This window comes from Delphinus delphis, chromosome 7 (genome assembly GCF_949987515.2).
Source record: "Delphinus delphis chromosome 7, mDelDel1.2, whole genome shotgun sequence".
In the NCBI taxonomy this organism is placed as follows: Eukaryota; Metazoa; Chordata; class Mammalia; order Artiodactyla; family Delphinidae; genus Delphinus; species Delphinus delphis.
In genome coordinates, this window is record NC_082689.1 from 30,545,726 (window position 1) to 30,562,643 (window position 16,918).

At 38.6% G+C, this 16,918-nt stretch overlaps 1 protein-coding gene across 2 annotated transcripts in view; it reads right to left on the reverse strand.

The window, feature by feature from the left end:
* Positions 1-16,918, reverse strand: part of PARD3B (par-3 family cell polarity regulator beta) — a 1,056,812-nt gene that overhangs the window by 181,183 nt on the left and 858,711 nt on the right. For both annotated transcript variants that reach the window (XR_009520117.1, XM_060016243.1), the window contains exon 20: positions 15,441-15,743. Coding sequence is in view for 1 of the 2 variants with exons in the window: in XM_060016243.1 (XP_059872226.1) it covers positions 15,441-15,743 (303 nt within the window). In the remaining variant the exon portion in view is untranslated. The remainder of the gene's footprint in view (positions 1-15,440; positions 15,744-16,918) is intronic.

Consider the following 16,918-nt stretch of genomic DNA (forward strand, 5'->3'; position numbering starts at 1 on the left):
CTGCCAGAAGAAAAAGCCTGGAACCAAGCTGCAGTGGGTGGAAAGCTGTGGCAGAACACAGGAAAACAGTTAAGCAGAGAAAGGGCTGAAGTTGAGCACCATCAGGTTCGCTATTCTCTACGGAAAAATACTGAGGCATGAGCTGCAAGAGGAGGAGACAAGCTTACCTCCCACTTGCTAAATATGGTCACTGAAATGGTGACAATGGCCTACAGGGTCTCTGAGTGAGAGCACGGTAAGGAGAGGTAGCCTTCAGAAATGTTACTGATGTAAAGTTCATGAGACCAACACTCAAGAGCACGACAGTGATGCTGTCCTCTGGGGCCTCCACAAGAAAGAACAACATGAAAAAAACTGAATGCTAATGACAAATCTTTTCTACAATTTTTCAAAATCAGTATATATTTAGATCCAAATGTCAAATCATTTATGAGTGCTTACTATGTACCAGACCCTATACACGTGGCTATCATATATCTTAGTTTTTTTATTCTTCTAACAACGTCTCACTTTCATAAGAAGAACCAGAGAAGCTGGACCAATTAGGGAAAAAACAAAACAAAACAAAAAAACTGCTTGATGGCATTGGAGAACTCCCAAAGCAGCCAGAAATTGAGGGGCCAAGACTGATTCCGAAAAGCAGGTAAGCACACTGAATTAAGCCCAATATTCTGTGGCACTATTCTCTGCAACTCATTTGCTAATTCATAAGTAGCACAGAATCAAGTGCTCAAAAGTGAGCAGAGTTTAGTGGCTAAGAGACTTGTAGACTAAGCAGAAAATCTGACATTCCCATGGGGTTGGGAAGATAGAAATTAGAGTTTATGTCTGCTAAGGAATAAGGGCCTGGTAAACAACCCAGATTTCCAGTTAGGATCACAGAAAGGCTACACCCCCAGGGTAAGAATAAACTACAAAGAGACTACAGTTAAAACAACTAAAATCCAGCTTCCAGCCACCTAATTCCAAGACTGGATTAAGGCAGTATGCCCCTACTCTCACTGCCTGCCAGAAAGCAAAAAAAATCCTCTCTGGAGAAAGATAACATCAACCTGAGATTATTTCTACAATTTTTCAAGTGCTATGTCTAGCGTTCAATCAATGCATACCAGGAGATAGGACCAAATGACTGAAAATAAAACAGTACAAATCAACTCACAGCTAATCCAGATATTTACATTAGTAGACATGGTTCTGAAAAAAACTGTAATTAATAAAGTCAAGAAAAAAGATGATAAGATGGAGAATTTCATCAGAACAGTAGGATATTGGGGTAAAACAAACAAATGGACACTTTAAACCTGAAAATCACAGTAATTAAAATTAAGAACTCAACAGATGGGATTAATAGAACTTTGGCTAGAGCAAAAGGCAAGACTGTTAAACTGGAAGACAGGGTGTTCAAAAATAACCAGACTGAAATGTAGAGAAAAAAAAACAAGCAAGCAAAACAGAAGCACAGAACAGACAGCAAGGAACACATACATGTACAGAATGGTCTACTATTTTTGTGTCTTTGGAAAAGACAGAGCAAGAAAGAAGGAAGAGAGACAGAGCAAGAAAGAAGGAAAAGAGAGAGCAAGAAAATGGAACAGAAACAATATTTAAAGAGACAACAGCTGAGCATTTTCCAAACTGATGAAGGCCATTAAATCACAGATTTAGGAAGCTCTACAAATCCTAACCCTGTTTAAACCAATAACCCCCCCCAACACACACACCATAGTAAAACTGCTGAAAAACCGAAGACAGAAAAATTTTAAATAAATCAAAGACAAAAAATACATTATTTTCAAAGGAGTAACAGTAGTCTGACAACAGACTTTGATGAAAACATTGGAAGCCAGAAATAATGGAATGATACCTTTAAAACATTAACAGGCAAGCAAACAAAAAACCCCTGATAACTACATACCCAAAGAAAATATCCCTAAAAATGAATATGAAATAAGAACATGTTAAAACAAACAAAAACTGAGAGGCTTTGCCACATTACAAGAAATACCATAGTAAGTTATAAAGGGAAAAAGGAATAATATCCCAGGATGGAAGCAAAGATATTCAGAGAGAAACAAGGAGAAATAGAAATAGTTAAAATAGATGAATAGTTAACATATAAAACAATAATTACACTGTATTGCAGGGTTCAAAAGATATGTAGATTTAAAATACATGAAAGCATAGCCTAAAAAGTAGGTGGGCTAAATGTGGTTAAAGTGTTCCAACGTCCATACATTGTTCAAGAAATGATAAAAGTACTAATTTATCTTACACTACAATAAGTCAAGAATGTGTGTTATCATCTCTTGAGTACTAAAGGTAATAAAAGAAGAGTGAAAGAATGTGTAACAGGGCTTCCTTGGTGGCACAGTGGTTAAGAATCCACCTGCCAGTGCAGGGGACACCGGTTTAAGCCCTGGTCTGGGAAGACCCCACATGCAACAGAGCAACTAATCCCGTGTGCCACAACTGCTGAGCATGCACTCTAGAGCCCATGAGCCGCTACTGAGCCCATGTGCCACAACTACTGAAGCCCGAATGCCTAGAGCCTGTGCTCCGCAACAAGAGAAGCTACCGCAATGAGAAGCCCGCGCACTGCAATGAAGAGTAGCTCCCGCTCACCACAACTAGAGAAAGCCTGCATGCAGCAATGAAGACACAATGTAGCCAAAAATAAATAATTTTTTAAAAAATGTATAACAAACTCAAACTCAAGGGAAAAACTGAATCACACAAAATGCTTGATTAATGATCTTGAAAAGGCAAGAAAACAGAGAAGAATAAACATAGAATAGGTGGAACAAGTAGAAAATGAAGAGTGAAACAGAGATTTAAATCAAATTATATATGCAGAATCATTAAATGTAAGCAGCATATATACTACAATTAAAATACAGATAATTACCTGACTGGACATGAAAACAAAACCAAACCTAACTATATGCCTCTTACAAAAGACACACTTTAAATATAAGGATCCAGAAATATTGAAAGTAAAAGAATGAAAAAGATATACTAAGCAAAAGCTGAGCAAGAGAAAGAGGATATAACTATATCAATATCAGACAAAGTAGACTTTAAAGCAGTAGTAATTACCAGAAATAAAATGAGATGAGCCATAATAATATATGGGTCAATCCTTCACCAATATATGACAATCCTAAATTTGCAAGCACCTAATAACAAACTTCAAAGTGCATAAAGCAAAAATTGAGAAGACTAAAAGAATAGATAAATCCACAATCACATGAGGATATTTTAACTTTAAAACAGAAAGTAAAAATCTACAGAGTTTGTTCTCTGATCACATGGAGTAAAAGTAGAAATCAAGAACAGAAAGATAATAGGAAAGTCTCCTAACAGTTGGAAACTAAACAACACACTTCTAAATAATCCATGGGTCAAAGAGAAAGTCTCAAGGGAAATACAAAAAAATACAATGAACTGAATGAGAATGCTATATATCAAAATTTATAAGATACAGCTAAAGCAGTGCTGAGAGGGAATTTTACAGCATTAAATGCTTCACTAGAAAAGAAAAAAAGTCTCAAATAACTAATCTAAGATCCCACTGCAAAAAATTCGGGAAAAGAGAAAAAAGAAAACAAAAAAACAAAGTAAGCAGAAAATGGATATAATGAAGAACATAAATCAGTGAAATTTGAAACAGAAAATTAATAGAGAAAATTAATAAAATCAAATAGCTGGTTCTTAGAAAAGATCAATAAAATTAACAAACCTCCAACGAGACTGACAAAGAAAAAAGAGAAAAGAAACAAATTACTGAAATCAGGAATGAAACAGAGGATGTTACTAGACTCCATAGTTCAGTAAGGGAACATACTACCAATAGAATAATAAAAGAATACTATAAACAACTCCATACACATAAAATTTGACAACTTGGATGAAACAGACCAACTCCTAGAAAAGTAAAAATTATAAAAACTCACATAATATAATTTGAACAGCCTTATAATTATTAAGGACACTGAACTCCTCATTAAAAACCTCCCCCAAATCTCTAGGCCCAGATGGTTTTTCTGGAGAATTCTACCAAATGTTTAAAGAAGAATTAACATCATTTCTATACAATTTCTTCCAGGAAAACAAAAGGAGGCAACACTTTCCTACCCATTCAATGAAGTCAGTATTACCCTGATACCAAACTCAAGGAGAGTACAAAAACACTCCAAAACTACAGACCAATATCCCTCATGAATATAGATGCAAAAATTCGTACAGAAATTTTAGCAAATAAAATTCAGTAATATATGAAAAGAATTATATACCATGACCAAATGCGTTTTACTCCAGGATGCAAGGTGGTTCTGTCTTTGAAAAATAATAAATGTAATCCAATGCATTAACATGCTAGAGAAGAAAATCACAAGATCATACCAACTGAAACAGAAAAACATTAGGCAAAACTCAATACCCATTTATGATTTAAAAAAAAAAACACTCAGAAAACTAAGAATTAAGGAGAACTTCCTCAACTTGATAAAGACATCTACAAAAAACCAAGCTAACGTGATACTTAATGTTGAAAGACTGAATGCTTTCCCCCTAAGGTCAGGAACAAGTCAAGGAGTTCACTCTTGCGATTGCTGTTCAACACAGAACTAGAAGTTCTAGCCATTGTAATAAGACAAGATAAGGAAATAAAGTTAGAAACTTACAGATAGGAAAGAAAGAAATAAAACTTAATGTTCACACAAAAATCTATTGGTGACTATTCACAGCAGCTCCGTTACTAAGCTGGAAATAACTAAAATGTCCCTCAATAGGTGAATGATTAAACTAATTGTGGTACGTCCATACCACAGACTACTACTCAGCAATAAAAGGAATGAACTACTGATACCCACAACAACTCAGATGGATCACAAGGGCATTATATCGTGTGAAAAAAGCCAATCTCAAAAGGTCACGAACTTCCTCATTTATATGATTCCATTTATGCAGTATTCTAGAAGTGACAGAATTATAGAGATGTGAAACAGATTAATGATTGCCAGGGGTTGGGGATGGTGGAAGGAAGAGGGTGTATAACTATAAAGGGGTAGCAGGAAGGATAGCTTTGTGTTGATGAATTAGTTCCACATCTTGATTGCAGAAGTGGTTAGATGTGTGATAAAATGGCATAGAACTACACACACATTGTACCAAAATCAAATTCTTGATTTTTATATTGTATTATAATTATGTAAGATGCAGCCACTGGAGAAAACTGGGTGAAGTGTACAGGAGATTTCTCTACACTATATTTCAACTTCCTGTGACTTTATAAAATTTCAAAATAAAGAGTTAAGAAGTAATTATAAATATGTACAAACATGGCTATATATAATAAGTATACTGTTATGAAAGAAGCAAACAAAAATACATGAGGTCATGTTGGCAAGAACTGTTCATCCAAACTGAAAGAAAAATTTACTAAATGGAGAAGTAAGAACATTTTGGAACTCTCCACCCAACTTTAATTCACTCCTAGGAGATTAATGGTACTCTTAATTGCAGAATGGTGTAAATGCCCAGATAACAGCATATATAATACTAGCTTAAACTTTAATGGTGCTTATTAACTGCTGGATGCTGGTTTTTTTGTTTGTTTGTTTTCAGGTATAAACTCAGTTAAATTCTTGTAACAACAGTCTTAGGTAGGTACTACGATTATGCTCATTTTATAGATGAGGATACTAAGCCAGAAAGAAAATAAGAAGGAGTTGTATAAGGATATCCAGCCAGGCTTTGCTCTAAGGATGGGCATGGCTTGCGCCCAGTCCACCTACTGACCTTGACATAGAAAATCCACTGTGTCTGCATTGAAGCGAATATCCCTCCTAGCCTTGTGCTCAGAGGAAAGCCAGAGGCTGAGTAATAGCCACGTTTGAGGGAATCCAGAGTGTTACTCAGGCTTGATGGAAAGTCTGTGCAAAACAATGGCTCTTGAACTCTATTTCTGTCTGAGTTCATATCAATTCCCAGTCAGATCTCCAGAGGGGAGAGTATTCTGCAGTGTATAAATATTAAAACATCTCTTTAAGATGTTGGACACTTATGAGTACTGACATTAAAACTATCTTTTACTGCCCTTTCTCATCCCACTGATTATTTACTGTTTGAAAGGATAAACACAGGAAAGCAATTGACCTAACAATGGCTTATTCTTGATTACACATTGCATTAAATACAGAAATTATGAAGAGCGTACTTTGGAATCTGTCTCTGGCATCAGCAAAGATTGTGTAATGAATAGGTATGTGGCTTCACCTAATAGAGTAATGCAAGCCTCAGGTCACAAGAGGCCTGGAGTAACCGTGGTAGATCAACACAAATCTAGTGCCACTACAGAGAAGTAGGTCAAAGCCTAAGGCTTCTGATACTTCTTTGTACCTCTATAGCTTTGAGTAGGATGCTTTGCACCTAACAGACATCTAATATTTTTTAATGGAATGAATGAATGAATGAGGGAGAGAGGGAGGGCAGGGTGTCTGGCAGGTGAGGAGCAACATGCATGCTCTTTGCACATTTAGTGGATTCCAACATTTGTAAACTGCAATCTACAGTGATAAATGCATTTTGCATCATATCCCAGTATTCACTCACATACCCTGTATACTCTGTATACATATGCATATATGTATATACATTTTACATACATATATAACTTAAAGAAATTATGAAATAATTCTTACACTTATTACAATCTATTGCAATGATCTTTTCTATTCTTGTCAATCTTATTTTCTTAAAAAAAATGTTGGTTGATCCCACTAAATTGATTTCAAGGTTACAGCCTGTAGTTTGAAAATCCCTAGCATAGCTGGAAGCTCATGCATGGATTTTGGACTCAGACCTGGGCTGGGATCCTGGCTCTGCCAACGTATTATTACCTATGTTACTATAGGTAAGATTCTTAATTTCTCTGAGCTGCTAGTTTCACACTTGTGAAATAGATACCTACTCTACAGAATTTCTGTTACTTTCCGAAGCATAAATCTGAACAAGCTACCTCCATGTCAAGGGTTCCTTGTTGCTCTTGAGTCTAAATGCTTTATCTCAGATTATATGGCCTTTAACAATATGGCCTGTGTTCACCTCCATCTTCTTCCTCTAGCTGGCCCCAATTTACATAACACACTCTAGCTGTTCTGATATATGCAGTTCCCTAAGTGTACCATGTTTTCTCTTTGGGCCTTTGTCATGCTCTTCTGCCTGCCTGATTAATTTCTACTTGTTCTTTAGGTCACAATATAGATTCCAAGGAGTCTTCTTTGGCCACCCAGATCTGCATTCAGTGCTCTTCTCTTGTGCTCCTATAGCCTCTTTGGCTTACCCTTCTCAAAGCATATCACCATTACTTTTCCAATATATAAGCTGCATCCCCCTAGAGGGCAGAAGACTCTGTATTTGGTTCTGTTCTGTGTTATCTACGATATCTAAAAAATTTTGTATATTCCCTCCTACCTCTCTTGGTAAACAGGATAAGTTAGATGAATATATCCTCAGGATCAGGACATTTGTTTGAAAAAAAGTCAAGTCAATGCTTAGATGACAGCTTTAAGAAATCAGAGTAACTCTTTGGCAAGCATTCCTCAAATGTGCTCACTTACTACCAGTGACTGGGGATGGCACAGGGCTGGAGGTCTTGGAAATGGATGGTCACTGAGTGCCAAACATCCTTACCTAGCTCATGCATAATAAAGGAGAAGGTTGTCTACATTTGTCACCCCCGGAAGTTCTCAACTTAGGCAAACATAAGTCTAGTAGAGTCCCAAGAGTAGGGCTCTCAGAAGATGGAAAAAAAAAAAAACTAATGAGAACATCAAGTTTTAAAGAGAGGGGATGGAGGAAAGTAGAGTTAATGGTATATCAGTTACTATTAGCATTTATCTGGTCATAGAGATTCTTTCATTAAGAGATTTCTCATTATTCTTTAAAAGTCACTTAAAAATTGATGGTAATATGTTCTAAGGAAAAAAATCTGATTGCTTTGTTCAACTGATGAATTTTAACTCTCTATGGATATGGCATTTATCACTGGGATTCCCAAACTGAACCAAGAGTACTTTGGCTCTGTTTGTAGAAACTAAAAAAAAACATCTCCAAGTAATCTACTGTATTCACTGTTCAAATCCCTACACACAGCCTCACAAAGCTGTGAATCAGAAGTGAGAGCAAAAAAGCTGTTAAATGAAAGCAAAATTAACAGGAAAAGTCACTGGAGAAAGAGACTGGGGACAAACACCAACAGAGGCATGAACCATGCATGACAAAGCTGTGACTCACTGAAATATTAAACCTCTGAAGTCAAGCAACTGTTTGGGAAAGAGACATCAATGATCCTGCATTGCCCCAGGAGCACAAGAGATGTTCACAGCTGGCCATGAAGCTTTCCTGTTAACACTTTTCCTATCCTTCATCATCCTTATCTTTGAATTTCCCCAAACATATTTTTTCAGTTTTCCAGAAAACTAAGAATACATGTTCCCCACTTGCTTTACTTCAGTGATATTAGAAGTTATTCAGACTGAAATATTTGGGTCTTAGCTATAAAAGAGGGTCTACATAATAAGAATTGCCTCCCACAACAATATACTGAACAGCATCAATATATTGTAGCATCAATCTATAATTTTTGCATTAAGAAATGGAATTAAAAAACAAAAGAAGAGATATCATCTAGAGGTAATCTGTGGTGGATTCCATGGAGTGGAATCCTTTCTCCCTTGTCTTTACTTACTGGAAAGATGAAACACTATTTCTCAGTACCTCCTTGTAACTACAAGAGACTTATAGGTTTTGCCAATGAGAAGTTGTTGGGGTCTCCTGGGAAATCTTTTCAAAGAGATGAATTTGACTGGCACATTTCATTGTCCATTTGCACTTTTTTCCTACTTTCTTCTTGGAGAGTGGACACAAAGTCTGGAGCTGCAATAGCCATCTGAGAATCATGAGGCAACATGAGAAAAAGGCCTAGCCGCTGGGGGAAAGTAGAGGAAAAGAAATGAAAAGAGGGCCAGGGCCACCTACTTTCCTTGAAGGTTGAGACAAGTATATCAGTTGGGTTTTCTATTGTTGACAGCCAAACGGGGTCTGACTGAACACACTGTTGCTATTGACAGCTCTTCTGAGGCCCCTAGAAATTTGGCTAGTCTGTTCTGTGGACAACTGTTGAGCCCAACTCTGAACCAAATGGACATTCAAGTAACATGGTAGGAAGATAACATTAGTTCTGATGACAAGCTTAGGGACATCTAATGAGTTATGGTTTTTAACAGTCTTCCATGATGTTCATGGATGAACCAAAAATGCACACCAGATAAACAGTAGACTGGATTAATAGCTAACTTAACATCTGAAGGAGTATCGATTGATGGAGGTCTCAAGTGATGAGTTGCAGGGATTGTACTTGACATTGACCAATGATCTTATCAATAACATATACAAGTCCACAATGATTACATATGAGGATGGCATAAACCTAGGAAGGGTAGCTAATATATTGGAGGACAAAAATCAATACTTTAAAATATCTTTATTGGCTATAACAATTGGCCAAACCTAACAAGCAAATATTTAACTTGGTGCAATAATGACAGCTGATTAGTTGCCTTGTTAATTAGGCCACATTAACAAGTGTAAAGAATTAAGACCAAAGGATGTAAGAGTCCCATCGATTTCTGTGCTTTTCTGACCATATCTGAAACACAGCATCCAGTTCTGCATGGCACGCTCAACAGAGGGCAGTCATAAACTCAGTAGACTTGAGTGTGCTCAGAAGACGGCTACCAAGGCTAAAGATGTGGATTATAACATAAGACATGACTAAGATAGCTAGGGGCGTTTATACTGAAGAAATGATTATACTTCTCAAGGTTATGTATTTGTTCTCTTCATCCTTGTAAAGCCAGCTCTGAGCACAGAGCCTGCCTCATGTTGGAGTTCAAGAAATGTTTGTTAATGAAGGTGGTCATAGCAGCCACTTCAAATACCTGAAGGGCTAATAACGAGGTTTAGATTCTGTGTCCAGGTAGGTTGATCCAGGATCTATGGTCAATGTTACTTGGAGCAAAAATTATTTATTGAGTGTAGACTGTTCTGGGAATTGTAGAGATAATGGTGAGCCAAAGCAGACAAGGTCCCTGTCCCCACGGAGCCTGAACTTGAGGCCAATCATCTCCAAAATGAGCTGTGTGCCCCCCATTTGAGAGGATGAAGAACACATTAGAACTATTACTTATGTTTAAAACAAAATCTCATTCTTTTATTAATTTCTATATTTGGTGTATATTCTACAATGCATATATTAGTAAGGTAAATAAGTGAATATCACTTAGAAACAAATACACATATTTTGGGGAGTTAACACCCAAAAGCATTTTTACTGATGGGGTGTGTGGTTCAACACATCTGGCTAACTCTGGTAAAGAATTTCAGATAACCCCGTGGGGTAACGCAGAACCTCAACTGCGTCAAGGGCCACACACACTTTCCATTGCCCCTATTTGGGACCACTGTATCCTTACCCAGACATAAAGCTGTAATGGTCATATACTGTGGGGGCCTTGAAATGCTGGCATTGCGGAGGGAGCCTAATGCATTATAAACCCTAGGTAGTTGTCAGGCTTTGGGGACAGGACTTAACCCATGCTCTGTTCAAATCCTGGGAGAAACAGTCCCGGGCAAATGCAGTCTTTTGAATCTGACATGGTGGTAGGGATTTTCTTAACCACCATCTTGTAAAGATGAATCCTCTATAAGCCAAGTGTTTCTCAGAAGGGCTGAGCATTCAGGGTCAACCCTTGAGAAGCAGGGAGGTAAGAGGCAGAAGCTGTCCCTATTCAGAAACCACTGTGAACCACACAATATGACATGTTCCTTGGACACAGAGATATATGAGCAAATAGAGGTATACTTTATATAGATACCCCCAAAAAGCAAAAGGTAAAATCGTACTTAAGCATCACAACGTGTGAGGCTGTTTATATAACCTTCCTTTTGCAGATGAGGATCAACTGCCTGGCGGGGTTTAATTCCACGACTAAGTCTCACAGTTCAACCCTCCGTGAGCCCTGCCCTACCTCTCAGGATGGGGTCCAGACTCCTCACGGAGGCCCGCCAGGCTCTGTCATCTGCCTTTTGCCCAGCTCTCTGACCCTCGCGTCTTATCTCTCGTCGTTACTCCTCTCACTCCGGTTTCTATTTTATTGCGTTTCCTCTAACACAGCGTGCTTCCTCTCACCTCCTGGCTTTCGCCCACACTGTCCCCTGTGCCTCCAACCCAGCAATCCCAAACTCAGCAGTCACTCCATGCTTCCCTTACAGGAGCACTTTTCACACTGTGTTCTCATTGCATGTTTACATTTGTAGCATCCACTGGACAGTAAGCTCCATATGGAGAAGAAGGTCCCTGTCTTCCTCCTTGTTTCCTGATGGACCCAGTACTGAACTCAGGTCCTGACACTTAGTAGACACTAAATAAATAAAGTCTTGACTCCATGCTGTGCTATCTTGGGCAAGTTACCCAGTTTCTCTGGGCCTCAGTTTCTGCAATGATAATAAGAGAAGGCTATTCTGGATGGTCTCTGAATTCTCTTGTTAGCTCTGCAATACTGTCATGTAAAGAATTTCAAGGTTGCAAGCCTTCCCATCTTACAACTACTCTTCTCTCTCTTTACCACCATGCTCACTCAGTTCTCACTTCCTAATCAACCCTCTTATTGTAATTTTCCCTCTCCTCCTATCTAGCTATTGACATTGTTCTCTCTAAATTAATTAATAACCTCTTAGTGGCCATATCCCAAATCCTCTTTTTAGTCCTCATTCTAATGACCTCTCTGAAGCATTGGAAAATCTTACCACTGTGGTCTCGGCTAAACATCTTTCTCCTAGTTTTAAGCTAAGGTTTCTGGCTGTTTCTTATTTTCTCCTGTCTCCAGTGCCACTCTCTTATCCCAGACCCTTGCCATCCTTCACTACTCTAATCATATCTTAATTTATCTCACCATCTAACCATCTTCCTTTTTGTCTGCCATCAAGCTGGCAGAGCTATTTTCCCCAAATACAGATCTATCAGCTCATTACCTAATTATGGCATTTTGGTGGCTCCCACTGTGCACAGGATCACCCACTGCACACACACTACAGCTCATCCTTCTGGAGCCCAGGGCAGACACCACTATTCAAGCATAACTGCAGAACCCTTCTTTCTTCCTTTCTTTTCCTTTTTTTTAAAAATAAGATTTTATTTTTTTAGAGCAGTTTTAAGTTCACAGCAGAATTGAGGGGAAGGTACAGAGATTTCTCATATACCCTCTGCACCCACACATGCATAGCCTCCCTGCTTAATAACATGCCCTGCCAGGGTGGTACATTTGTTAAAACTGTGAACGTGCACTGACACATCACTATTACCCAAAGTCTGTAGTTTACATTATCGTTCACTCTTGGTGTTGTACCTTCTATGAGTTTAGACAAATGTATAATGACACGTATCCGTCTTTATAATATCATACAGAGTATTTTCACTGCCCTAGGAATTCTTTGTATTTCGCCCGTTCATCTCTCCCTTCATCTCCGACCTCTGGGAACCTGCTCAGAACCCTTCTTAACACAGATTTGCAGACAGCTACTACCAATTAATAAGTGTGAGTATAGGATGGAACCTATTCATTCACAGTTTGGCTCCAATCTGCTTTCCAGCCTCATCTCCTCTCACCTTCCTTCCCATCCACTCTCCATGTTCTGAGCTTCCCTAATGTTCCATGCTCTTTCCGGCCACTTCACCCCTGTACATGCTAATTAGTCTGTAAGGAAAACAATTTTTCTACTGTATCTGGTCAGTTCTTATGAAGCCAGTTCAAATATCATTTCCTTTTGGAGACCTTTTGTGAGCAGCAGAGTTAGAAAAGAAAAGCTTCTTTTTCTTCTGTTTACATTAAGTTGCAATTATCTATTTTTACATGTGTTGATTCCCTCCTCCCTATAATATGACTTCCTCTGGAATGGGACCGTATCAGTCATCTTTGTATCATCCCCTAGAGCTTACAACAGTAGCTAGAACGCAGCAGGTGCCAAATGAACACTTACTGAGTGAGTGAAAGTCTGTACAGATGACTAAAAGAATGACAGGCCTCTAACTGTAAGTAAGGTAGGGTTAGAGCTCAGAGTTCCTGCTCATGGGCACTGTTCGGGATGCTGCCACAGCAACTCGCTCAGACTCACCTGGACCCAGGCATGTTGGAAATTTCAGAACCTCACTGATAAAAACCAGTAATAATAATAATGACGATGATGATATGATGATGATAGCTAACATTACTGAATGCTTATTATGTGCCAAGAGAAAAACTGCTTAAGACTTAAAGAACAAGGAGCAGAACAATTTTTAAATATGAGTAAAGATAAGAGCAGAATAAAGATAATTCTGAGTATAAAGAGTTACACTTTGATCTGTTATCCAAAAATATGACAACTCTCTAAAACTCCACTGAAAGAACTTTAGATCATTTATTAATACGTAGAGGTCAGAGCCAAAGGAAAGAATATTGCTTATACATGTCTGGGCTGGGCAGTAAATAACATTTTTTTTTTTCCTGATATCATTCTGTAGTGGCTACAGTTACAATTATCCTAAGAAATTTCTGTCCAGGTCAAATCTATGTGGGTGAAAATTAGCTTCAGGATAGAATCTTCTAGTGTCCCAAAGAACAGTCATAATGTTTGGCCAAAAAAAATAAGCCTTAGGTGACAGAAAATTGAGGAGTGATAGCATTGACTGTTGTATGCTCCTCTTAGAGACTTTCAATGCACATTAGCCATTGGGGTAAGAAGAAAGAAGTAAGAAAACCTGTTCAGTGTGGCTTAACACAGAATTCTCCACGTGCATTGGAGGAGTGGACATTTTTAAACAGAATGCTTATTATTTATTTTCATGGAATTAGAATCGGAAATATTGGCTTTGGAGGTTCCTAGAAACAGTTCTGCACTGGGATTCTAGCAGAGGGCCCTTGCCATGGGGTTTACTACGAAGACCCATCTGATTTAGAGAAGGGAAGATTGGCTGTCGTCTGGGCCAGAAGAGACTCATGCCTGGTATCATTATTTACGTGATAAAAATTCAACCCTTTATAAAGGCTTGGGAGAAAAAGGCCAGCCTTTAATCAGTCCTCTGAATTAACAGTTTTGTTATGGCTGTCTCACAAAGTCACAGGAATTTATATTTTCATTTTATCCCAAAGAAAAACGTGACCATCTTTCTTTAATACTATCAACCTGGAGGCTTGACAGTAAGGATTAAAAATTGCTCCTTCCTTCCCACTTGGTTATTGGAAAGGCTCTGAAAGGTAATCGGTCTTGTGAAGCTGCACTTCACAGTCTGCATAAAAACGCCATGATTTTCCTTCCTCTCCTCAACCTAATTGAAAGTGCATAATATCACCCAGCTGGGGAAATGTAAATGGTAAACATATACGATATATCACGCCATCACACAAAAGCTGGTTACTAATAGGGACTGGGTGGTTGTCAGGACCAAAGGGAATCTGGAAAACAAGTCTTTTTTTCATCTGGAATGAGGGCTCTTTGTGCCTGCCACCCTTCCCCCCTCATCTCCTCCCTCCAGACTTCAAGTTACAGCAGATTAAACCAAGGTCAGTCAATTCATTCCTTCGGTGTGTAATTCCAAGGGTCACCTAACAATATATATTGACTAACACCCTCCTATACCAGCCTTTCGAGGGATAAGGCATTTTGCTTTTGGCAGGAGGTGGGGTTGGAATCATCTTGTTTCCTACCTACTTCAATTGTACTGACAGATGGTCCTATTATCTCTTTCCTCAGCTGCGAAACCTAAAGATCCTTGGCCTTGTCACCTCTTATCTTTCTCTACTTCATCAAACTCCTATTGCCAAGATTATCTCCTTTCTACCTCTGATCACCCATGAATATCTATGCAGGATCACATATGCCTCCAGTAGAAAATCCCAATCTTTGCAAAGTCTTCTGGAATTCTGAGGCTATCTATAATTACCCCCACTTAGAAGTCACCACTCTCTTCACTGACTCTTCACCTCCAAGTGTCATGCCATCTTCTTGGATAAGTCTTATATAGTAGGGTTCTTAGGAGAAAGGACAATATTCCTTCAAAGTTTTATCACTAGCTCTCTGTTACAATATTCCTTCAAAAATTGCTCCCTGTTGCCTCATGAACTCAACTACTACTGTTCATTCATGCCACCTTAGAACTGTCAATTGCTTTATTTTTGATGGCTGATACCTTACGGGTAGGTCAAAGCATAGCACTTGTCAAGGGCACTATGTCATTTCAGGTTTAATAGATGGAAGGATATATTTTTATCTGCTTCAGCAGTAAAGATGATTTGAAACTTACTGAATTAAAACTACATTCATCTTTCAATAAATTCTATTACCTGTCAGCTGGCACTGGTGGCTGGTATGGCTTGTTGATCTTGGCATAGAGACCCTCTAAGTGGTCTCTCTCTGGAGACAGTGGACGGCCATCCCGAGGGTACCCCAGTGGTCCAGCCCGAGGGGGAGATGGAGACCTATAGACATTTGCTGATGCACATGGTTCCCGGAAGTGGTTTACTCTGGCATAGTTGGGGTCCATTTCATCATCGTCCATATCATGCAGGGATCCAATTGCACCAGCGGCATAATCAATAAGACCTCTTGCTTGCTTTTCCCTTAGCTCCTGATGTTTTGCCCCAATCCTGAAAAATGCAGAACAAGATGTATGTGAGTTTATATGCTGATACAATGAGAGACTCTCCTGAATCTATGTTAATTCCTCCTAGTCAGTCACTTAACTGTCGCTTTCCTGGATACTCAAGATCACACCATGCAGAAATGCCAATAGCAGATTCCACAGGATTAATTTTATATCTCTGACCTTTATTTGTTACAGGGTCTTTACTTTTATAGCAATGCTATAGGTATTTTAATATCCTGCCCACTGATGACTGGGCTGATTGCAGAGTAAGAGGCTGATTTTCAGTAACATTTCCTCCCTATAAATGGGAACAGGTCATCTTTGGTGTAATATTAAAGAAGTCTGACTTGGGACAGGGAGGCATGTTAAAGAGCCCATCAGAATCTTATACTTTGTCTGTGATTTTATCATTTGGTGACTTTGAGTTCTAGTGTATTCTTCTAAAGAAAAGAGCTTGCAAAAATTGATTTAAATATGAAAAAGAAATACAGGGGCTTTCTGGTCACTAAAAGCAGTGGGATCAGAGATAATTTATGAGAGACTCTAAGTTTTTTGGTTACACAAATGGGGATCATTGTGTTTCATTATACAGGGGCTAGGGACAGAGTAGAATAGTGAAGAAATTAATAGGCTCCTGACAGAGACAAATTGGTGCATATAAGTGAATTAAACACCATTACTGGCAGAACTCCACAGCTCTAAAGCCTTTAGTGATATTACAAAATGCTACGGCTAATCAGCATACTTACTGTGTAGACTGGGAATGGGAGCAGAAAAAAATACTTTGGTGGATTCCAAATCCAACTGAATTTTGAGAATTTTTCATTTAGTCTGGAAAGTGTTAGGCCAGATCTCCTAAATTCCCAGTTACATGTTAAAATGGAAAGGTCACTGTGGCATCTTATTGGACGATGGTGATTTGATGGTGTCAGGAGGTGTTCTCCACTAACGAGGAGAGAATGTACCCTCACATCACCGGGTAAACAAGGTACATTGTGTACAGGAGGAGAAAAATAAGACGATGCTGGCTCAGGTGGTGAAAGAAAGACTCAAGAAAGGATGGGGATAAATCTGAAGAACTAGGCTCAGAGAATATTAGAGGACCGTGGACTAGAAGTGAAAGATCTATATATGCCTGGAAATGTATATTGAAGGCCTGGATGAGTGAAAAAACAG